Source organism: Salmo salar, chromosome ssa11 (assembly GCF_905237065.1).
Source record: "Salmo salar chromosome ssa11, Ssal_v3.1, whole genome shotgun sequence".
Lineage (NCBI taxonomy): Eukaryota > Metazoa > Chordata > Actinopteri > Salmoniformes > Salmonidae > Salmo > Salmo salar.
The window spans coordinates 7,224,647-7,249,624 of NC_059452.1; the positions used below are offsets into that span (position 1 = coordinate 7,224,647).

The 24,978-nt window shown below is 42.5% G+C and overlaps 1 protein-coding gene across 4 annotated transcripts in view; it reads left to right on the forward strand.

Moving 5' to 3' along the window:
- Positions 1–24,397, forward strand: part of LOC106561911 (LARGE xylosyl- and glucuronyltransferase 2) — a 117,119-nt gene extending 92,722 nt beyond the window's left edge. For all 4 annotated transcript variants that reach the window (XM_014126255.2, XM_014126259.2, XM_045688949.1 and 1 more), the window contains 12 exons: positions 2,360–2,652; positions 2,890–2,972; positions 3,260–3,383; positions 4,458–4,629; positions 4,903–5,120; positions 11,885–12,010; positions 12,196–12,351; positions 18,318–18,481; positions 18,749–19,027; positions 19,296–19,442; positions 22,459–22,654; positions 23,281–24,397. In XM_014126255.2, the coding sequence (XP_013981730.1) occupies positions 2,360–2,652; positions 2,890–2,972; positions 3,260–3,383; positions 4,458–4,629; positions 4,903–5,120; positions 11,885–12,010; positions 12,196–12,351; positions 18,318–18,481; positions 18,749–19,027; positions 19,296–19,442; positions 22,459–22,654; positions 23,281–23,478 (2,156 nt within the window). In that variant the 3' untranslated portion in view covers positions 23,479–24,397. The remainder of the gene's footprint in view (positions 1–2,359; positions 2,653–2,889; positions 2,973–3,259; positions 3,384–4,457; positions 4,630–4,902; positions 5,121–11,884; positions 12,011–12,195; positions 12,352–18,317; positions 18,482–18,748; positions 19,028–19,295; positions 19,443–22,458; positions 22,655–23,280) is intronic.
- The last annotated feature ends 581 nt before the right edge of the window (positions 24,398–24,978 follow it).

Sequence of the window (24,978 nt, forward strand, 5' to 3'; positions counted from 1 at the left end):
CCTCTGAATGACACACGTCTTAATAGTCTCAAGGTTTAAAAATACTTTAATCTGTCTCCTGCCCTTCATTTATACTGATTGAAGTGGATTTAACAAGTGACATCAAGAAGGGATCATAGATTTCACCTGGATTCACCTGGTCAGTCGATGTCATGGAAAGAGTACGTGTTAATGTTTTGTATAATGTGCGTGGTATAGTAAAAGTTAGCATGCAGAAAAGCGTAGTGCATAAGGGAAGTACCAAAACAACTTGATATAGAAAAACGGAAATACCTTATTTACATAAGTATTCAGACCCTTTGCTATGAGACTCGAAATGTAGATGTTTTTACAACTTGATTGGAGTCCACCTGTGGTAAATTAAATTGACTATACATGATTTGGAAAGGCACACACCTGTCTATATAAGGTCCCACTGTTGACAGTGCATGTCAGAGCAAGAACCTAGCCATGAGGTTGAAGGAATTGTCTGTAGAGCTCCGAGACATGATTGGGTTCGAGGCACAGATCTGGGGAAGGGTACCAAAACATTTCTGCAGCATTTAAGGTCCCCAAGAACACAGCGGCCTCCATCATTCTTAAATGGAAGGAGTTTGGAACCACCAAGACTCTTCCTAGAGCTGGCCGCCCAGCCAAACTAAGCAATCGGGGGAGAAGGTCCTTGGACAGGGAGGTGACCACGAACCATATGGTCACTCTGACTGAGCTCTAGGGTTCCTCTGTGGAGATGGGAGAACCTTCCAGAAGGACAACCACCTCTTCAGCATTCCACCAATTAGGCCTTTATGGTAGAGTGGCCAGACAGAGGCCACTCCTCAGTAAAAAGCACATGACAGCCCGCTTGGAGTTTGCCAAAAGGCACCTAAAGACTCTCAGACCATGAAAAACAAGATTATTTTGTCTGATGAAACCAACATTGAACTCTCGTCACGTCCTTGAGGAAACCTGGCACCATCCCAATGGTGAAGCATGGTGGTGGCAGCATCATGCTGTGGGGATGTTTTTCAACGGCAGGGACTGGGAGACTAGTCAGGATCGAGGCAAAGATGAACGGAGCAAAGTACAGAGAGATCTCAGACTGGGGCGAAGTTTCACCTTACAACAGGACAACGACCCTAAGCACACAGCCAAGACAATGCAGGAGTGGCTTCGGGACAAGTCTCTGAATGTCCTTGAGTGGCCCAGCCATAGCTCGGACTTGAACCCGATCAAACCTGTCATGAGAGACCTGAAAATATCTGTGCATCAACACTCCCCACCCAACCTGACAGAGCTTGAGAGGATCTGCAGAGAAGAATGGGAGAAACTCCCCAAATACAGGTGTTCCAAGCTTGTAGCGTCATACCCAAGAAGACTCGAGGCTGTAATGGCTGCCAAAGGTGTTTCAACAAAGTACAGAGTAAAGGGTCTGAATACTTATGTAAATGTGATATTTCAGTTTTTCTTTTTTTATAAATGAGCTAACAGTTCTAAAAAACAGTTTTTGCTTTGTCATTATGGGGTATTGTGTGTAGATTGACGAAGGGAAAAACAACGATGTAATACCTTTTAGAAAAAGGCTGTAACTTAACAAAATGTGGAAAAAGTCAAGCGGTCTGAATACTTTCCGAAGGCACTGTAGGGGAGGCGCATGCAAACAGATGTGGAAATGTGGCTAGGATAGAATCAATTATATAATAAATCCTGCAAAAGAGCGAATGTAAACCAGGGACAAAACACACTACGCTCCCCTGTGCCCCAAAAAAACACAAAAAAACAACCCTTCCCAATTTTGATCTGTCCCTAACAATTCACCTTTCCTCTTGCTGCAGGATTATAATCTTTCTGTGTGAAACTGGCTCAAATTAAGATACGGCATCTGTACTAACAATCCTGAGGGCTGTTCGACATTCCGAGATATCTTTGTCCGAGAATGTGGTTAAGTATCCTGTTGTAAACAAAAACGATAGACCAATTTATGAAGCGCGCCAAAATTCACAAGTGCACACATGTGCATGCAAATCCTCTCTCACACATACTGTACCTGAGATGACTGATGGGGTGTTATAGTGCAGTAAGGTTCACTTCAGCTCTATGGAATAGCCATAGGAAGCAGTGAATTACTGTGTACACACGAGAGGACAAGGCTGTCCTCGTACAGTATCTGTGTCAGTATTAGGTCTGACTGTCTACATATCAGTATTTCTCTCTCTCACCCACTTTCCTCTGAGCGACCAGGAACAGGGTGTGAACATTCCCAGAGTGCATTTCAGCTGTGTCAGCTTTGTGTGTTATACAACTCTAGAAATGAAAGATTTTATTCAACCCTAATCCTAATTCCCCTCTATCCCCTCCTCGCCTCCCCCTCCCCCCTCTCCAGATGGGCGTTCTCTCCTCCTGTCCCCCTGTTTGTCAGAGACGCCCGAGGCACGGGTTCTAGAGCGGGCGGTTCTAGAGTCGCGGGTGCGGGAGATGGAGGAGGAGAACCGGCAGATCCGCCTGCAGCTCAGCCAATTGCAGGGCACGGCCGGCCAGCCCGCCGACGGTGGTAACTACGGCAACGCGGCGTGGGGGGCGTCAGCTGACACTGGGCCCGAGGATGTGGAGAACACGGCGGAGGAGAGAGCCAATCACACAGAGTGTCCCCGTTCGCCCACCGTACTGAAGTGTGAGGTGAGCCAGGATCAAGTACTTATTTTAGCGCAGCTCTGTGTTTTAGCTGTGTTTAGTTTAGCTTCGCTGTTTGGTCATTGGTGTTAAGTTGATATGTCAAATCTACTGTCATTGGTGTTTGTGTGTTTTGGATAAAAGAACATAGACATAGTTAAATAACATGGCTATAGTGCTAAAATGTAGGGAGTTGATATTCGCCGCAGTGTTGATGGCATAGCTTCTCTCTTTTCTGTGCAGCTGATCCATGTAGCGTGCGTGTGTGCCGGTCACAACGCCAGCAGAGATGTGGTCACCCTGGTCAAGTCCATCCTGTTCCACAGGTAACACAACAGAGCTTCACATACAACTACACCCGTTGCTATAGCTTCAGCTACACCTAATATAGCAACAGTAGTTGTTTGTTCGACTTGATGAATCCTGAGCCAATAAGGATGAAGTCAATTCGAAGGCCACTTGTAAAAATGAGAATGATTTATTAATTCATTATTGGAAGTTTAGGAAATGCTAGACTCTTCATAATCAGAGAGATTAAGCACTTGAGTAGCTCTTGGCATATGTTTCTCTTTCTCTCTCTCGCTCTCTCACTTTCTCTCTCTCGCTCTCTCAGGAAAAACCCTCTCCATTTCCACTTCATCACAGACGCAGTAGCCAATCAGATCCTGAGTTCTCTGTTCCAGTCCTGGATGGTTCCGTCTGTACAAGTTAGCTTCTACGACGCAGATGAACTCAAGGTAAATGCCAACTATGGTCCTCAGGAGCCTGAGTGTCTGCTCTACCTTTTAAATCAGTGTTTAGGAAAACAATGGTGTGCACTCTGTGAGCAACCATTGACATTAAAGGGGAATTCCACCCCTTTCCAATCAATCAGTTGGCAGGAGAAAGGGAAATCAAGTAGACACTTCACAAGGACTGGAGACCATACTTGCTCTCATTCAATTTTCCTTGTTCTACGTGCTCTTTACTCCCTCCTTCTCTTCCCTTTCCCTACTCTTACAACAGTGATGTGTAAGAGGGGGGGTGTATGTATGCATGTACTGTGTCTTTGTGTGTAGTATGTGTGTGTTGCGTGCATGTACTGTTGGTGGGTGGATCTGTGCGTCTAGCTTTGGCTCTTTGCTATTGATAAAGGGTTCATAAAGTAACATGTTGTTGCTCAACTCACATTATAACCTGCCTCGACCTGTAATATGACTTGGTTCCGTCTCTGTCCCCATCATCAAATTCTCTCTCAGCCTCCACAAGCTTAGCAGGAACAAAAGCCCCTTGTGCTCTCAAATGTCTCAACCTACTCACAGTTTTCATTAACTCAGTTCAAACAGAGAAGGAAACACTGCATCTTCTGAGCTGATTAAATTTGCAAATGATTCACTTATGCAGATCCCGTTCTGTAGAATCAAGAGGAATACATGATCAGACATGGTTTCCCAGATGCATGCCAAGAGTTATGCAGGTTTCCGTATTCATTTGGGTATATCCTGGGCATAAAAAGAGGTGATATTTTTTAAAGGTTGATGCTATTGAGTAAACAGTAGTAATGTTCCAATTCACCTCTGGTTTAAAGGGTCTTTTATACTAAAGGGATCTTAGGAAACGGATGTCTGAGCAAGTTAGCTATTTAAAGGAAGGAGAATACCCTTACACACCTGACAAAGATCCACAGTGGTGTTGCTTTTAATTACATTATTTTTCATACCTTGCAACTTTATGTTCCCTTTCTTTTTTAAATCAATATTTGTGAGGTCTAAAGTTGTTCAACCTCGCTCTTGCTTTCTCTTTCCATCCCTCTACCTTCTCTTCTCTTCCAGTCTGAGGTGTCATGGATACCTAACAAGCACTACTCAGGTATCTACGGCCTGATGAAGCTGACCCTAACCAAAGCGCTGCCCTCTGACCTCACAAAGGTCATAGTCCTGGATACGGACATCACCTTTGCCACTGACATCGCTGAGCTCTGGGCCATTTTCAGGAAGTTCACTGGTACGACCTTTGACCTTGATAAAGATTTCTGGTTGATTGATTGAATAATGAATTCATTGGTTGAGTGATAAAGCAAATTACTGAATTGTACATTTTTTTTAATGCTATAAAGCAACAATCCCTTGAGGGCAAAAATGCCTAGAGGACAAAAATTATATTTGATAAACTAGTAGTTCAAAAGCTGTCTATATGCTGAAGACTACACCTCATTACCAATGATAATCAGCATTTTAAAATCCGGATGAATGATGATTGGTGATGCTGTGATTGCAGACAAGCAGGTGATAGGTCTGGTGGAGAACCAGAGTGACTGGTACCTGGGGAACCTGTGGAAGAACCACAAACCCTGGCCCGCCCTGGGACGAGGCTTCAACACTGGGGTCATCCTGCTCTACCTGGAGAGGCTGCGACGGATTGGCTGGGAGCAGATGTGGAGGCTGACCGCCGAGAGAGAGCTAATGAGCATGCTCAGTACCTCGCTGGCTGACCAGGTCTGTTTATTTACTTTTATTCTATTCTAGTCTATTATCTTTATTCAGAATATTATTAAATACTCTTTAGATCATTACTTTTCTTAACATATGTTAATATCGGGCAGGGATCATCAAATCAAATCAAATGTATTTATATAGCCCTTCTTACATCAGCTGATATCTTAAAGTGCTGTACAGAAACCCAGCCTAAAACCCCAAACAGCAAGCAATGCAGGTGTAGAAGCACGGTGGCTAGGAAAAACTCTATAGAAAGGCCAAAACCTAGGAAGAAACCTAGAGAGGAACCAGGCTATGAGGGGTGGCCAGTCCTCTTCTGGCTCTGCCAGGTTGAGATTATAACAGGACATGGCCAAGATGTTCAAATGTTCATAAATGACCAGCATGGTCAAATAATAATAATAACAGTAGTTGTCGAGGGTGCAACAGGTCAGCACTTCAAGAGTAAATGTCAGTTGGCTTTTCATAGCTGATCATTGAGAGTATCTCTACCGCTCCTGCTGTCTCTAGAGAGTTGAAAACAGCAGGTCTGGGACAGGTAGCACGTCCGGTGAACAGGTCAGGGTTCCATAGCCACAGGCAGAACAGTTGAAACTGGAGCAGCAGCACGGCCAGGTGGACTGGGGACGGCAAGGAGTCATCATGCCAGGTAGTCCTGAGGCATGGTCCTAGGGCTCAGGTCTTCCGAAAGAAAGAAAGAAAGAAAGAAAGAAAGAAAGAAAGAAAGAAAGAAAGAAAGAAAGAAAGAAAGAAAGAAAGAAAGAGAGAAAGAAAGAGAGAATTAGAGAGAGCATACTTAAATTCACACAGGACACCGGATAAGACAGGAGAAATACTCCAGATATAACAGACTGACCCTAGCCCCCCGACACATAAACTACTGCAGCATAAATACTGGAGGCTGAGACACGAGGGGTCAGGAGACACTGTGGCCCCATCCAATGATACCCCCGGACAGGGCCAAACAGGCAGGATATAACCCCTCCCACTTTGCCAAAGCACAGCCCCACACCACTAGAGGGATATCTTCAACCACCAACTTACCATCCTGAGACAAGGCCGAGGATAGCCCACAAAGATCTCCGCCACGGCACAACCCAGGGGGGGCGCCAACCCAGACAGGAAGACCACTTCAGTGACTCAACCCACTCAAGTGACGCACCCCTCCTAGGGACGGCATGGAAGAACACCAATAAGCCAGTGACTCAGCCCCTGTAATAGGGTTAGAGGCAGAGAATCCCAGTGGAGAGAGGGGTACCGGCCAGGCAGAGACAGCAAGGGCGGTTCGTTGTTCCAGAGCCTTTCTGTTCACCTTCACACTCCTGGGCCAGACTACACTCAATCATAGGACCTACTGAAGAGATGAGTCTTCAGTAAAGACTTAAAGGTTGAGACCGAGTCTGCGTCTCTCACATGGGTAGGCAGACCATTCCATAAAAATGGAGTTCTATAGGAGAAAGCCCTGCCTCCAGCTGTTTGCTTAGAAATTATAGGGACAAATAGGAGGCCTGCGTCTTGTGACCGGAGCGTATGTGTACGTAAATACGGCAGGACCAAATCGGAAAGATAGGTAGGAGCAAGCCCATGTAATGCTTTGTAGGTCAGCAGCAAAACTTTGAAATCAGCCCTTGCCTTAACAGGAAGCCAGTGTAGGGAGGCTAGCACTGGAGTAATATGATCAAATCTTTGGGTTCTAGTCAGGATTCTAGCAGCCATATTTAGCACTAACTGAAGTTTATTTAGTGCTTTATCCGGGTAGCCGGAAAGTAGAGCATTGCAGTAGTCCAACCTAGAAGTAACAAAAGCATGGATTAATATTTCTGCATCATTTTTGGACAGAAAGTTTCTGATTTTTGCAATGTTATGTAGATGGAAAAAAGCTGTCCTTGAAACAGTCTTGATATGTTCTTCAAAAGAGAGATCAGGGTCCAGAGTAACGCCGAGGTCCTTCACAGTTTTATTTGAGATGACTGTACAACCATCAAGATTAATTGTCAGATTAAACAGAAGATCTCTTTGTTTCTTGGGACCTAGAACAAGCATCTCTGTTTTGTCCGAGTTTAAAAGTAGAAAGTTTGCAGCCATCCACTTCCTTATGTTTGAAACACAGGCTTCTAGCGAGGGCAATTTTGGGGCTTCACCATGTTTCATTGAAATGTACAGCTGTGTGTCATCCGCATAGCAGTGAAATTTAACATTATGTTTTCGAATGACATCCCCAAGAGGTAAAATATATCGTGAAAACAATAGTGGTCCTAAAACGGAACCTTGAGGAACACCGAAATTTACAGTTGATTTGTCAGAGGACAAACCATTCACAGAGACAAACTGATATCTTTCCGACAGATAAGATCTAAACCAGGCCAGAACTTGTCCGTGTAGACCAATTTGGGTTTCCAATCTCTCCAAAAGAATGTGCTGATCGATGGTATCAAAAGCAGCACTAAGATCTAGGAGCACGAGGATAGATGCAGCGTCTCGGTCTGACGCCATTAAAAGGTCATTTACCACTTTCACAAGTGCAGTCTCAGTGCTATGATGGGGTCTAAAACCAGACTGAAGCGTTTTGTATACATTGTTTGTCTTCAGGAAGGCAGTGAGTTGCTGCGCAACAGCTTTTTCAATTTTTTTTGAGAGGAATGGAAGGTTCGATATAGGCCGATAGTTTTTTATATTTTCTGGGTCAAGATTTGGCTTTTTCAAGAGAGGCTTTATTACTGCCACTTTTAGTGAGTTTGGTACACATCCGGTGGATAGAGAGCCGTTTATTATGTTCAACATAGCAGGGCCAAGCACAGGAAGCACCTCTTTCAGTAGTTTAGTTAGAATAGGGTCCAGTATGCAGCTTGAAGGTTTAGAGGCCATGATTATTTTCATCATTGTGTCAAGAGATATAGTACTAAAACACTTTAGTGTCTCCTTTGATCCTAGGTCCTGGCAGAGTTGTGCAGACTCAGGACAACTGAGCTTTGGAGGAATACGCAGATTTAAAGAGGAGTCTGTAATTTGCTTTCTAATGATCATGATCTTTTCCTCAAAGAAGTTCATTAATTTATTACTGCTGAAGTGAAAGCCATCCTCTCTTGGGGAATGCTGCTTTTTAGATACCTTTGCTACAGTATCAAAAATAAATTTCGGATTGTTCTTATTTTCCTCAATTCAGTTGGAAAAATAGGATGATCGAGCAGCAGTGAGGTCTCTTTGATACTGCACGGTACTGTCTTTCCAAGCTAGTCGGAAGACTTCCAGTTTGGTGTGATGCCATTTCCGTTCCAATTTTCTGGAAGCTTGCTTCAGAGCTCGTGTATTTTCTGTATTCCAGGGAGCTAGTTTCTTATGACAATTGTTTTTAGTTTTTAGGGGTGCAACTGCATCTAGGGTATTGCACAAGGTTAAATTCAGTTCCTCAGCTCGGTGGTTAACTGATTTTTGTCCTCTGACGTCCTTGGGTAGGCAGAGGGAGTCTGGAAGGGTCTGTGGACTTTTCCATGTGAATATTAAAGTCACCAAAAATTTGAATATTATCTGCTATGACTACAATGTCCGATAGGAATTCAGGGAACTCAGTGAGGAATACTGTGTATGGCCCAGGAGGCCTGTAAACAGTAGCTATAAAAAGTGATTGAGTAGGCTGCATAGATTTCATGACTAGAAGCTCAAAAGACGAAAACGTCGTTGGTGGGTTTTTTTGTAAATTGAAATTAGCTATCGTAAATGTTAGCAACACCTCCGCCTTTGCGGGATGCACGGGGGATACGGTCACTAGTGTAACCAGGAGGTGAGGCCTCATTTAACACAGTAAATTCATCAGGCTTAAGCCATGTTTCAGTCAGGCCAATCACATCAAGATTATGATCAGTAATTAGTTCATTGACTATAACTGCCTTTGAAGTGAGGGATCTAACATTAAGAAGCCCTATTTTGAGATGGGAGGTATCACGATCTCTTTCAATAATGGCAGGAATGGAGGAGGTCTTTATTCTAGTAAGATTGCTAAGGCGAACACCGCCATGTTTAGTTTTGCCCAACCTAGGTCGAGGCACAGACACGGTCTCAATGGGGATCGCTGAGCTGACTACATTGACTGTGCTAGTGGCAGACTCCACTAAGCTGGCAGGCTGGCTAACAGCCTGCTGCCTGGCCTGCACCCTATTTCATTGTGGGGCTAGGGGAGTTAGAGCCCTGTCTATGTTCATAGATAAGATGAGAGCTTGGTCTTGTTTGTGGGTGAGTCCCAGAAAGAGGGCCAATTATCTACAAATTCTGTCTTTTGGGAGGGGCAGAAAACAGTTTTCAACCAGCGATTGAGTTGTGAGACTCTGCTGTAGAGCTCATCACTCCCCCTAACTAGATTGAGCCAATTCTTTTCTTGAATGGATGGTCAGAGGGCCGTAACATAATTACAAATAATTTGTAGACTGCAAATTGACTGCAAGAAGCCCAAACAGATAAAATGTTAGACTAAAACCTAATCATTTCAAACCTTGCTCACATTTGTATACGATCAAGTGACTCTCTATTATGCGTGGAAATACTTGGGAACAGATGTCTTGAATAAAAATCACTTGAAGCTGATTTCCTGGTGTTTTTACAGTCTTCTATGTCCAACAATAAAAAATAAAAATATATATACAGTTGAAGTCGGAAGTTTACATACACCTTAGCCAAATACATTTAAAATCAGTTTTTCACAATTCCTGACATTTAATCCTAGTAAAAAAATCCCTGTTTTAGTTCAGTTAGGATCACAACTTTATTTTAAGAATGTGAAATGTCAGAATAATTGTAGAGAGAATTATTTCTTTCAGCTTTTATTTCTTTCATCATATTCCCAGTGGGTCAGAAGTTTACATACCCTCAATTAGTATTTGGTAGCATTGTCTTGAAATTGTTTAACTTGGGTCAAACGTTTCGGGTAGCTTTCCACAAGCTTCCCACAATAAGTTGTGTGAATTTTGGCCCATTCCTCCTGACAGAGCTGGTGTAACTGAGTCAGGTTTGTAGGCCTCCTTGCTCGCACATGCTTTTTCAGTTCTGCCCACACATTTTCTATGGGATTGTGGTCAGTGCTTTGTGTTGGCCACTCCAATGCCTTGACTTTGTTGTCCTTAAGTCATTTTGCCGCAACTTTAGAAGTATGCTTGGGGTCATTGTCCATTTGGAAGACCCATTTGCGACCAAGCTTTATGCGACCAAGCTTTAACTTCCTGACTGATGTCTTGAGATGTTGCTTCAATATATCCACATAATTTTCATCCCTCATGATGCCATCTATTTAGTGAAGTGCACCAGTCCCTCCTGCAGCAAAGCACCCCTACAACATGATGCTGCCACCCCCGTGCTTCACGGTTGGGATGGTGTTCTTCGGCTTGCAAGCCTCCCCCTTTTTCCTCCAAACATAATGATGGTCATTATGGCCAAACAGTTCTATGTTTGTTTCATCAGACCAGCGGACATTTCTCCAAAAAGTACGATCTTTGTCCCCATGTGCAGTTGCAAACCGTAGTCTGGCTTTTTTTTGCCGGTTTTGGAGCAATGGCTTCTTCCTTGCTGAGTGGCATTTCAGGTTATGTCGATATAGAGCTTGTTTTACTTTGGATATAGATACTTTTGTACCTGTTTCCTCCAGCATCTTCACAAGGTCCTTTGCTGTTGTTCTGGGATTGATTTGCACTTTTCGCACCAAAGTACATTCGTTTCTAGGAGACAGAACGCATCTCTTTCCTGAGCAGTATGACAGCTGCGTGGTCCCATGGTGTTTATACTTGCGTACTATTGTTTGAACAGATGAACGTGGTACCTTCAGGCGTTTGTAAATTGCTCCCAAGGATGAACCAGACTTGTGGAGGTCTACAATTTTCTGAGGTGTTGGCTGATTTCTTTTGATTTTCCCATGATGTCAAGCAAAGAGGCACCGAGTTTGAAGGTAGGCCTTGAAATACATCCACAGGTACACCTCCAATTGACTCAAATGATGTCAATTAGCCTATCAGAAGCTTCTAAAGCCATGACATAATTTTCTGGAATTTTCCACGCTGTTTAAAAGCACAGACAACTTAGTGTATGTAAACGTCTGACCCATTGGAATTGTGATACAGTGAATTTTACGTCAAATAATCTGTCTGTAAACAATTGTTGGAAAAATTACTTGTGTCATGCACAAAGTAGATGTCCTAACCGACTTGCCAAAACTATAGTTTGTTAACAAGACATTTTTGGAGTGGTTGAAAAATGAGTTTTAATGACTCCAACCTAAGTGTATGTAAACTTCCAACTTCAACTGTATATATCTAAAAATGTTGGGGTACAAATAAAACCACCCTCGGCCAAAATTCGACCCACGGGCCGCCAGTTGGGAACCCTGATATAGGGTAATCTTATGCCTCAAAGCATACTGTGTATGAGGCAAATGGTAATGTAAGTGTGTAGGACATCTCTATTGAACATTTGGCGCATGTGTAAATGTGAATGTTTACTATTGTGTGCCAGAGTTCTATATGATCTTAATGTCAAAACGAGTGTGTATAATACTCTTAGAAAAAAAATGGTCCAATCTTGAACCTAAAAATATTCTTCGGCTGTCCTCATAGGAGAACCCTTTGAATAACCCTTTTTGGTTCTTGGTAGAACTATTTTGAGTTCCATGTAGAGTTCCATGTAGAACCCTTTACACAGAGGGGGACACCGAAGAACCCTTTTGGAAACCTTTTTTCAAGGAGGGTATTACACAGGTGTTTAATGTGAGTGGGTAATCTTGTGTGCAGGACATCTTTAATGCTTTCATTAAGCAGAACCCAGTCCTAGTGCATCAGCTGCCCTGCTTCTGGAACGTTCAGCTGTCTGACCACACACGCTCCGAACAGTGCTACACAGAGGTGTCTGACCTCAAGGTAGGGTTATGCAGGGAAATACACACACACACACACACACACACACACACACACACACACACACACACACACACACACACACACACACAATATACTAAAATCCCTGACTTATTTCCTTATGAATGTACTGCGTCTAGTCATCTGGCTACAGGTCACCATGGTAACATGTTTATGTCCTGTGTCAGGTGATCCACTGGAACTCTCCTAAGAAACTTCGTGTGAAGAACAAGCATGTGGAGTTCTTCAGGAACCTTTACCTAACCTTCCTAGAGTACGATGGGAACCTACTGAGACGAGAGCTGTTTGGCTGCCCCAGCCATGCCACCTCAGAGAGTGTACAGGTGAGTAAAACATTATCTTAACGTTAACCATAATTAAGTGATAAATCAAAAGAAATCAAATCACATTTTATTTGTCACATGCGCCGAATACAACAGCTGTAGACCTTACATTGAAGTGCTTGCTTACAAGCCCTTAACCAACAATGCAGTTTTAAGAAAATACCGTAAAAATAAATAAAAGTAAGAGCAGCAGTAAATAACAATAGCGGGGCTATATACAGGGGGTACCGGTACAGGGTCAATGTGCGGGGGCACCGGCGTCGAGGTAATTGAGGTAATATGTGCATGTATGTAGAGTTATTAAAGTGACTATGCATAGATAATAACAGAGAGTAGCAGCAGCGTAGGGGGGGGGCAATGCAAATAGTCTTCGTAGCCATTTGATTAGCTGTTCAGGAGTCTTATGGCTTGGGGGTAGAAGCTGTTTAGAAGCCTCTTGGACCTAGAGTTGGCTCTCCGGTACCACTTGCCGTGCAGTCCAGGATCCAGTTGCAGAGGGAGGTGTTTAGTCCCAGTGTCCTTAGTTTAGTGATGAGCTTTGAGGGCACTATGGTGTTGAACGCTGAGCTGTAGTCAATTAATTGCATTCTCACATAGGTGTTCCTTTTGTCCAGGTGGGAAAGGGCAGTGTGGAGTGCAATATAGATTGCATCATCTGTGGATCTGTTGGGGCAGTATGCAAATAGAAGTGGGATAATGGTGTTGATGTGAGCCATGACCAGTCTTTCAAAGCATTATCTACAGACGTGAGTGCTACGGGTCGGTAGTTATTTAGGCAGGTTACCTTAGTGTTCTTGGGCACAGGGACTATGGTGGTCTACTTGAAACATGTTGGTATTACAGACTCTGACAGGGAGAGGTTGAAAATGTCAGTGAAGACACTTGCCACTTGGTCAGGACATGCTCGGAGTACACGTCCTGGTAATCCGTCTGGCCCTGCGGCCTTGTGAATGTTGACCTGTTTTAAGGTCTTACTCACGTCGGCTGCGGAGAGTGTGATCACACAGTCGTCCGGAACAGCTGATGCTCTCATGAATGTTTCAGTGTTGCTTGCCTCGAAGCGAGCCCAGAAGTTATTTAGCTCATCTGGTATGCTCGTGTCACTGGGCAGCTCGCGGCTATGCTTCCCTTTGTAGTCTGTAATAGTTTGCAAGCCCTGCCACATCCGACGAACGTTGGAGCAAGTGTAGTATGATTCGATCTTAGTCCTGTATTGATGCTTTGCCTGTTTAATGTTTTTTTCGGAGGGCATAGTGGGATTTCTTATAAGCTTCCGGGTTAGAGTCCCGCTACTTGAAAGCGGCAACTCTACCCTTTAGCTCAGTGCGAATGTTACCTGTAATCCATGTCTTCTGGTTGGGGTGTGTACGTACAGTCACTGTGGGGACGACGTCCTCAATGCACTTATTGATAAAGCCAGTGACTAATGTGGTGTACTCCTCAATGCCATCGGAAAAATCTCTGAACATTTTCCATTGTGTGCTAGGAAAACAGTCCTGTAATTTAGTGTCTGCTTCATCTGACCACTTTTTTATTGACCGAGTCACTGGTGCTTCCTGCTTTAATATTTGCTTGTAAGCAGGAATCAGGAGGATAGAATTATTTTCAGATTTTCCAAATGGAGGGCGAGGGAGGGCTTTGTATTCATCTCTGTGTGTGTAAAATGCCCTTGAAGCCGGTGTTTGGAGGGTATATTGGCATGGGTGTTGCGGCAAACCGTGTCAATATATCCTCCAAACACCGGCTTCGAGGGCATTAGCACTTTTATACAACAGGTTACCAACATATTCAAATAATGATTGACATATGTGACCAACTGCCTTGATTCGGTCTTATGTAGCAAAATTTGAAATGTTTTATTTTTTTACATTGGATAAAAGCTGAAACACAGAGCTACAAAATGGTATATTATACACTGCATTTTTAAGTTGATAAACTTGTAACCTCACTTTTGAGAAAATGGCCAATGTTTTGGTACCTACTGGCGAGCTCTTTTCTGTCTACAACCATTCAGCATCGATCACACCCTCTTAAGCTTTAGCCCCACCCATCTCTTTAAGAGTTGATCCGAGCGTTCTGTCCTAACAACAACAGTCAAGCACCCAAGCTAACAGCTGCTTCCAGACACAAATGAGAGAACAGCTCATTGACCATTTTACTCGCCCTAGCAGAGCTGGTTAGGCTGTTTTTATGTTGGTGACTGCAACTGTGCTGCTGGCAACAATTTACACTTTTTTGACAACGTTTACTGACACCGGCCATATTCAACGGGTGTTGAGCATTCGTAAATTCGTCAGTTATTCTGCACTCTGGCATACTCAGACTAGAGTGCTCTGAAATTGGAGTAGATAGCCAGAGCGAATTTACCAGCTCAGTCTATCAACCGTTGTCGCAGTGACATTCTATTGAAATGGTTACTTGCATAGTGGAGTCTTTTGTTATTATTAAGACATGTAGCTAGCTAAACAATGAACCATAATCAATGAATAACCATAATGACATTACTACCCTGCATGAATCTGCAGGTAGCTAATCAACCAGGTCCAACGCTAGCTACTGTGGCTAACATTAGGCTATAACTAGCAAAGTAAATGCCTCTGAGATACGGATAATAAGATCATACACGTAACAGTAGCTAGTGAGCCAGCCAGCGAACGTTAGCTAGCTAGCTAGTACAATTTAATTTGAAATGAAAATGACTTTCTGTCAAAATTAGAAAGTGTAATATCTGAAAATGTAGCTAGCTAGACTATCTTATCATGGATGGATGCCTCTCCCTGTCACGGATGCCATGGTTGCCTTTCATTTGAAGATGTAATCCAACGACAGGTGTTTTCGCCATCTCCTTAGCTATCATACTGTAATTACACTGATTTCAAAATCTCAGTCGTCCAGAAAGTGGAGAGCAACACTTATGCAGTTCTACTATGCGAGACATAAAAAAAGATGTGTTTGACAGGATTACCTACACATACTGACCAGCTCAAATAGACAGAAGCGTGCTATATGGCAGACCAATCCAAACTCATCTCTCGGCATGTCCAGCCCACTCATTATCTCAGCCAATCAAGGCTAGCGGGAAGGTTGCTCTCTTTTTCTGTGACTAAACCAACTGGGCTCGTAATTTAACAATTGTATTCATATTTACAGATGGCATACAAGTCTGTTATTAAGACACATGAAAGTTCACGTTCCAACGCATTTTGATTAAGAGAGTTTACATTCAATTGGCTCTCCTGTGAAATAGTGACCCGCAACATTCGCCTAGTTTCCTGAAACGAGTCTCATATTTTCATTAAAAACATTATTTTTATGAAATTAGTAATACTATTTCATCCTTCCACAGGATATAGTCCCGACACAAATCTAGGGTTGCTACCTGGTTGTTCGTTCTATCGGTTCGGTTGCCAGAGACGCGACCCAGTCGTTCAGTCTTTTTGTTTTGTATCTATGGACGCGACCCAGTCTTTCGTTTTAAATGTTCTATTGCCGTACTGGCTGGCAACGTTCTTATTCTTTGCTTGCTAGCAAGACAACTAAGGCTAATTTATAGTCCGGTCAACCAGTACAGCCAGAATAACAACAAAGTAGCTTCATTTGCGTGTGTTTAAGCTGTTTTCTAGTGACATTTATATGGGTACATCCATAACAATGAAACAACAAATATAGTAGCGTGAGCCTGCTTACATCGGTCACAAGTGGGATCTATTTCTGGCCTAATCTTGAATAATTTAGCCTTTGACCAATGCAGCCGATGAACAATTTTAAATTGAATTACGACATGTCTTAGACATATAGATGAAGAATGTATTCTCTGAAGCATACTCTGCCAAGTTTCGTCTGTAAATTGTTAACCTAAATCCTCTTCCCATTGTTTCTTAAGAGAGTACAGGGAATGCAGATTGTGCGAGTTTAATAACGTATAGATCAAGATTATGCCCCCTTTGATATAAGAGTTCACTTTAGAAAGAGAATATAGAGGGGAGGCAGGTGCGCGTGATGGGAAGTTACTAGAGTATGAAGATACAAAACTACGCAATTGCAGGTATCTAACGAAATGGGATCTAGGTATTAAACTTTTGTACTAACTGTTCCAAAGATGAAAAATCCTTATCAATGTACAAGTTGTTCAGTGAGGAGATCCCTTTTCCAGACCAGATATGAAGCGCACTGTCTAATAATGACGGAGAGAATGTATGGTTCTTTAATAATGGGGCAGAAGTTGAAAATTCACTGAGATCAAATGATCGCCTGAACTGTTTCCAGATTTTTAGAGAATGTTTCACAATAGTGTTTTTAGTGTATTTGGAAACAGGCTCAGCTAATGCAAGTCTTGAGAAAAGTAAGGCTGCTAAGGAGGTGGGGCCACAGGATGAGATCTCCAAGGTCAACCATTTCGGGCCTGTAATATCAGGGATTTCTGTCATCCAATATAGAAGGATTCTTATATTAGCTGACCAGTAATAGTATTGAAAGTTCGGAAGTGCTAGATCACCACTGGGGACGAGATCTCTGCAATATGCTCTTACGTATCCGAGGGTTTTTCTTGTTCCAGATAAAAGCATATATCAGTTTATCTATGGAGATAAAAAAATATTTTGTTAGAAAGATAGGAATACATTGAAGTAAGTATAAAAGCTTAAGTAATACATTCATTTTAACAATGTTAATTCTTCCATCCAAAGAAAGTGTCACGTCCTGACCAGTATAAGGGGTTATTTGTTATTGTAGTTTGGTCAGGGCGTGGCAGGGGTGTGTTTGTTTTGTGTTGTCGTTTTTTTTGGGGTATTGTTCTATGTTTTGTATTTCTATGTTCTTTCTATGTTGTGTATTTCTTTGTGTTGGCCTGGTATGGCTCTCAATCAGGAACAGCTGTACATCGTTGTTGCTGATTGGGAGCCATACTTAGGTAGCCCTTTTTCCACCTGTCTTTTGTGGGAAGTTGTTTTTGCACTGCTGTGTAAAGCCTGCAAAACTGTTTAGCTGTCGTTCATTCGTTTTCTTGTTTTTGTGTAGTGTTCAATAAAAGCTAATATGAGCATTCACATACCCGCTGCAATTTGGTCTACTCACTACGACGGCCGTGACAGAAAGAGAAAGTAAATCCCACCATTCAAGGTCCTGTTTCAGGCGGAGTATCAAGGGAGGGAAATTGGCTTGATAGACATCTTTTAAATTGTGTGTGACCCAAATTCCCAAATATTTCTGTGTAGTCACTCTGAAGGGCACATAACTAAAATAGGTTTGCATGGCAGAAGGATTAATAGGCACCAATTAACTTTTTTGTAGATTAAGTTTATAATGAGGTGCGATTTCACATGGCATAGAACATGTACTCTCTCGTCAGGACACTATTGTTCAGAGGAGCTAGCTAACACAATCACTTCAAACTGAAGCTGGAAAGACTGCAAACTAGCTGCACTTTGTTTTACCTTCTTTCTATTGACATTTCTTTGTATATACCCATAAAAAGTATGCCAACTGATTCATGATTTCGACTGGCTGAGAAACGCTGCCTGCCTGTCTGTCGCAGTCCCGACTCCCGGACGTTCATTACTATGGGACAGCTGGAGATAGAATTTGAAAATTGAAACAATGTTGCAAGGTCTATACAAATCTCCGCTGTTGAAAACTAAATGTTAGTCTAAAAGCAATGTGAGATAATGTCTAGATGCTTTTATAGTGGAGATCAAGTTTATAAGTTACCTTAACGTCATAGATTTAGCCGGTGGTAACTTGTGGAATAGACACCGGCTGGAATGCGGCTTTAACCAATCAGCATTCAGGATTTGCACCACCCGTTGTATAACATTTAACAAACCACTCCCTAACACCTCAAGTAGGTTTTAGAGTGTACAGAGTGTACAGGTGTGCCACATGCTCTCATGAAACCATGTTAGCCTATTAGAGGGAATACTTACAATAAAAACATTGGTTTTGACCTCCCTCTGTCCATTCCTCTCCAGTTACAAGGAGCTCTGGAGGAGCTGGATGAAGACGACCAGTGTTATGACTTCAGGCGGGAGCGAATCACAGTGCACCGCGTGCACCTCTACTTTCTGCAGTACGAGTACACGCCCACCGGGGACGACACGGACGTCACGCTGGTCGCACAGCTCTCCATGGACAGGTAAACACTCACCTTATAGCTCTGACCCTACTGACCTTTGGTTTACTAGTTGTTGGAGATGTGAGCTTGAATTCATTATCACGTTATGGCTAATCAGGAGTGCACCTCTCCACAAATATGATTGTATTTTGCTTATTTCTCTACTTCTTCCTCTTCCCCTCCTTCATCTTTTCTTCTCTACTTCCACCACTGCTTTTATTATCATTATACATGTGTGTGATACTATACGACTCTGTATGTATTTTATGTAATCTCTATTTCTCTCAGGTTACAGATGCTGGAGGCCATATGTAAGCACTGGGAAGGCCCTGTCAGCCTGGCCTTGTACATGTCTGACGCTGAGGCCCAACAGTTCCTGCGTTACGCCCAGGCCTCCGAGGTGCTGAAGAACCGTAAGAACGTGGGCTACCATATCGTATACAAGGAGGGACAGTTCTACCCTGTCAACCTGGTGAGAAATGTGGCCCTGAGGAACGCCAACACACCCTATGTGTTCCTGGCAGACGTGGACTTCCTGCCCATGTACGGCCTCTATGATTACCTCAGGTGAGTTGTAGTTCTTCCCAAAGATGTTCCATCATAAACATAGACAGAACACTGGCTGAGATTTCTGTTTTGTCATTTAGCAGCCATTTTAATCCAAAGAAATTTACAGACAACATATGTATGATGTTCATATATGGCCCATATGGGAGTCGAACCCACAGCTAAGGTGTTGCCAGCAATGCATTCCAACCAACTAGTGGGAGCTGTGGCTCTAGCTGATCAACAGTATTCATTGTAAATGAATTGTTTCTCTATCTTATCCCCGCAGAAAGTCAGTGGTCCAGTTAGACATGGCCAACACTAAGAAGGCTCTGGTGGTACCGGCCTTTGAGACGCTGCGCTACCGCCTCTCCTTTCCCAAATCCAAAGCTGAGCTGCTCTCCATGCTGGACATGGGGACCCTCTACACCTTCAGGTACCCCTGCACTAACAGCTCGCCCCATTGGTCAATCTGGCTTGTAGATCAGGAGGTTTGAATGGCCCTTCTGAAATAGACCCAGGTGACATAACTTGGAACAGCCATCCTCATGTTGATACTATGTTTATTACATTGATTACATTGATACATTGAAGTCATTTGATAATATATACGGTACCAGTCAAAAGTTTGGACACACCTACTCATTCAAGGGTTTTTCTTTATTTGTAATATTTTCTGCATTGTAGAATAATAGTGAAGACATCAAAACTATGAAATAACACATATGGAATCATGTAGTAACCAAAAAACTTTGGATTTGTTAAACAAATCAAAATATATTTTATATTTGAGATTCTTCAAAGTAGCCACCCTTTGCCTTGATGACAGATTTGCACACTCTTGCCATTCTCTCAACCAGCTTCATGGGGTAGTCACTTGGAATGCATTTCAATTAACAGGTGTGGCTTTTAAAAAGTTAATTTGTGGAATGTATTTCCTTCTTAAAACCTATTGGGTCTAGGGGGCAGTATTTGCACGGCCGGATAAAAAACTTACCCGATTTAAACTGGTTACTACTCTTGCCCAGAAACGAGAATATGCATACAATTAGTAGATTTGGATAGAAAACACTCTAAAGTTTCTAAAACTGTTTGAATGGTGTCTGTGAGTATAACAGAACTCATATGGCAGGCCAAAACCTGAGAAGATTCCATACAGGAAGTGCCCTGTCTGACTATTTGTTGTCCTTCAGTTGCATCTCTATCGAAAATACAGCATCTCTGCTGTAACGTGACATTTTCTAAGGCTTCCATTGGCTCTCAGAAGGCGCCAGAAAGTGTAATGGGGTGTCTGCAGTCTCTGGGCAAAGTACAGCAGCTCTGTTTGTGAGTGGTCAGCCTGGGAACAGTGAGACTGAGAAGCGCGTTCATGAGAATTCTCAATTTTTTTCTTTCAGCCTTTGAATGAATACAACTTCGCCCGGTTGGAATATTATCGCTATTTTACAAGAAAAATAGCATAAAAATTGATTTTAAACAGCGTTTGACATGCTTCGAAGTACGGTAATGGAATATTTTGACATTTTTTGTCACGAGGTATTTGAATATAACTATGGATTATTTGGAACCAAAACAACATTTGTTGTTGAAGTAGAAGCCCTGGGATTGCATTCTGACAAAGAACAGCAAAGGTAATCCAATTTTTCTTATAGTAAATCTGAGTTTGGTGAGGGCCAAACTTGGTGGGTGTCAAATTAGCTAGCCGTGATGGCCAAGCTATGTACTCAGAATATTGCAAAATGTGCTTTCGCCGAAAAGCTATTTTAAAATCTGACACCGCGATTGCATAAAGGAGTTCTGTATCTATAATTCTTTAAATAATTGTTATGTTTTATGTGAACATTAATCATGAGTAATTTAGTAAATTCACCGGAAGTTTGCGGTGGGTATGCTAGTTCTGAACATCACATGCTAATGTAAAAAGCTGTTTTTTGATATAAATATGAACTTGATTGAACAAAACATGCATGTATTGTATAACATAATGTCCTAGGAGTGTCATCTGATGAAGATCATCAAAGGTTAGTGCTGCATTTAGCTGTGGTTTTGGTTTTTGTGACATATATGCTTGCTTTGAAAATGACTGTGTGATTCTTTTTGGCAGGGTACTCTCCTGACATAATCTAATGTTTTGCTTTCGCTGTAAAGCCTTTTTGAAATCGGACAATGTGGTTAGATTAACGAGAGTCTTGTCTTTAAAATGGTGTAAAATAGTCTGTCTATATAAAGTCCCACAGTTGACAGTGCATGTCAGAGCAAAAAGCAAGCCATGAGGTCGAAGGAAGTGTCCGTAGAGCTCCAAGATAGAATTGTGTCAAGGCACAGACCTGGGGAAGGGTACCAAAACATTTCTGCAGCATTGAAGGTCCCCAAGAACACAGTGGCCTCCATCATTCTTAAATGGAAGAAGATTGGAACCCCTAACACTCTTCCTAGAGCTGGCCAAACTGAGCAATCGGGTGAGAAGGGCCTTGGTCAGGGAGGTGACCAAGTACAATCTCTGTGGAGATTGGAGAACCTTCCAGAAGGACAACCATCTCTGCAGCACTCCACCATTCAGGCCTTTATTTTAGAGTGGCCAGACAGAAGCCACTCCTCAGTAAAAGCCACTTGACAGCCCACTTGGAGTTTGCCAAAAGGCAGCTAAAGGACTCTCAGACCATGAGGAAGAAGATTCTCTTGTCTGATGAAACCAAAATTGAACTCTTTGGCATGAATATCAAGCGTCACGTCTGGAGGAAACCTGGCACTATCCCTACGGTGAAGCATGGTGGTGGCAGCATCATGCTGTGGGGATGTTTTTCAGTGGCAGGGACTAGGAGACATTAACAGAGCAAAGTACAGCGAGATCCTTGATAAAAACTTGCTCCAGAGCACTCAGGACCTTAGATTGGGGCAAAGGTTCACCTTCCAACAGGACAACGACTCTAAGCACACAGCCAAGACAACTCAGGAGTGGCTTCGGGACAAGTCTCTGAATGTCCCAGCAAGTGCCCAGACTTGAACCCGATCTAACATCTCTGGAGAGATCTGAAAATAGCTGTGCAGCGTTGCTCCCCATCCAACCTGACAGAGCTTGAGAGGATCTGCGGAGAATAATGGGAGAAACTCCCCAAATACAGGTGTTCCAAGCTTGTAGCGTCATACCCAAGAAGACTCGATGCTGTAATCACTGCCAAAGGTGCTTCAACAAAGTACTGTTTTTAAAGGGTCTGATTACTTGTGTAAATGCCAAAGCAAACATGTTTTTGCTTTGTCATTATGAGGTATTGTGTGTAGATTGATGAAAAAAAAAACTAAAGATTTAATCCATTTTAGAATAAGACTGTAACGTAACAAAATGTGGAACAAGTCAAGCGGTCTGAATACTTTCACGAATGCACTTAATGCAATCTTGTTCAAAACTATTATTAACACACCTGTACACTTCTCTTTCTCCTTGCCTTCCCCAGGTATCACGTTTGGACCAAGGGCCATGCTCCTACCAACTACGCCAAGTGGCGGACAGCCACCACGCCCTATAAGGTGGAGTGGGAGGCAGACTTTGAGCCCTATGTGGTGGTGAAGCGGGACTGCCCTGAGTATGACCAGCGCTTTGTGGGCTTTGGCTGGAACAAGGTCTCCCATATCATGGAGCTGGATGCACAGGTACAGTATGGAGGATAATGGTGGGGAGTTAAAATATAATATATTTATTTTCCTCCAGGACACATTATCACACCACAGTACATTTGCACACATTGGGTAGACCAAACAACCATAGCAAACAAGACGGGCAGACAAAGAGATGAAGTTAAAGTCTGCATATCCTCATCTGTTTATGGCTTGTTGAGAAGAAAAATGGTTGTTAAAGTTATTGTTCACATTTTATCCTCAGACTCTACTCCCAAATAATCTGCACATAATAACTCCTTATAATTTACATTTTATTCAAAACCTCAAATCATCTTTGGAATTCAGTTAAGGTTATGCTAATGATTAGAACAGATTTGATTCGCAGTAGACCTCTGTTATTAGGTTTAATGCTTTCGCTAAGTCAGGAATAATAGCTATTGTAATGGCCCATAAATCAAAGTCAAGCCGTGACATTTCAGTGTTCAGCACCTCAGAGCAACGAACGTGACTTTGTTTCTCGAGTCTTAAACTATTCAGTCACAGCCAGGACTGCAGATGAGTATTAGCTACGTAGCTAAAATGTGGTGCCTGTTGTACACGGACCGTGTCCAATAAACAAATAAAATAAAACACATTTTCACCCCTTTCCCACCCCCCAGGAGTACGACCTGATGGTTCTGCCCAATGCGTTCATGATCCACATGCCACACGCACCCAGCTTCGACATCTCCAAGTTTCGCTCCAGCCCGGGCTACCGCTACTGCCTGCAGACCCTAAAAGAAGAGTTCCACCAAGACCTGTCCCGGAAGTACGGCGCAGCCGCCCTCAAGTACCTCACTGCTCAGAGGAACATCTAAACCAGGACTCCCAAGGGCCACTGGGCTCCATATCTAGGGCCCCACTGGCCCCCATGCTGCTCCCTGGCAAGTCTGAAGGGGTTTGGGAATATTGGCTACTATCAGCCAATATCACTACTAATCTTGGATATCAAGATGGAGCTTTAAAGTCTTGTAGAAATTTCTGGAGTTGTGTTAAACTTTCTGGGGTGGTTTGGGCTGGGATGACCCACCCAACTATGCTATAATGGATTATGGCCCAAACTGGAATAAAAACAATGAAACAAACAGAACAGACATGATAGTTGTCACAAGATGTTGGGCTCACTGGGAAGAAATTCCTCTGAGAGGGATGAGTGGTTGACTGCTTTAAGTCTGGGAGTAAGTGACAATTATCATAATTTGTTCTGACAATCAGGGCCTTTTCTGAGGAAAATACATTTCAAACCAATACGTCCACATGGGATACCTGGACCTGGAACTCAAGGACAGGATATTTGGGAAATACAGAACTGAAAGAAAAGGAAGTTGCATCTTCCCTGGTCTCTTCAAGGGGACGAATCGGAATCACGTTCGGAGTGACCAATCGAACTGGAGAAACGTTTAAGCCTTATAATTTTCCATTATATTTAATAAGATATTGAATGATATCAGTTTTTTTCTCAATGTAAATGATTAGCAATTAATAACAAACAAATATGGCATATATATGTTTTGATTATGATGTTGCATAATGATTACATTATTTTTCCTTTCTCTATTTTTGGGCTCCCTGAAAGGAAAGAGTATGTCCTTGTTTGAAAGCTTCTGAAGGATTGGGCGGAGAGAATAGCCAGGCATCACGGTCAAACCGGACATTGTGTATGTGTGTGCACTCACTGACTAAATGAGCTGCTCACTAAGTCACCATGCTATGTCATACTACATTCTTACCACTCAATGTCATAGTGTCATATCATTTGCTCTTTCCTCTACATCATATTAATAACCTGCATTTATCATCCTGCATCTAAAGAATATATATATATACACACACACAGTATCAGTCAAACGTTTGGCCACACCTATTCATTCAAGGGTTTTTCTTTATTTTGACTATGTTCTACGTAGTAGAATAATAGTGAAGACATTAAAACTATGAAACAGCACATATGGAATCATGTAGTAACCAAACAAGTGTTAAACAAATCAAAATATATTTGATATTTCAGATTCTTCAAAGTAGCCACCCTTTGCCTTGATGACAGCTTTGCACACTCTTGGCATTCTCTCAACCAGTTTCATGAGGTAGTCACTTGGAATGCATTTCAAATAATTTAGGTGTACCTAATTTGTGGAATTTATTTTCTTAATGCGTTTGAGCCAATCAGTTGTCTTGTGACATGGTAGGGGTGGTATACAGAAGATAGCCCTATTTGGTAAAAGTCCATATTATGGCAAGAACAGCTCAAATAAGCAAAGAGAAACAACAGTCCATCATTACTTTAAGATATGAAGGTCAGTCAATCGGGAATATGTCAA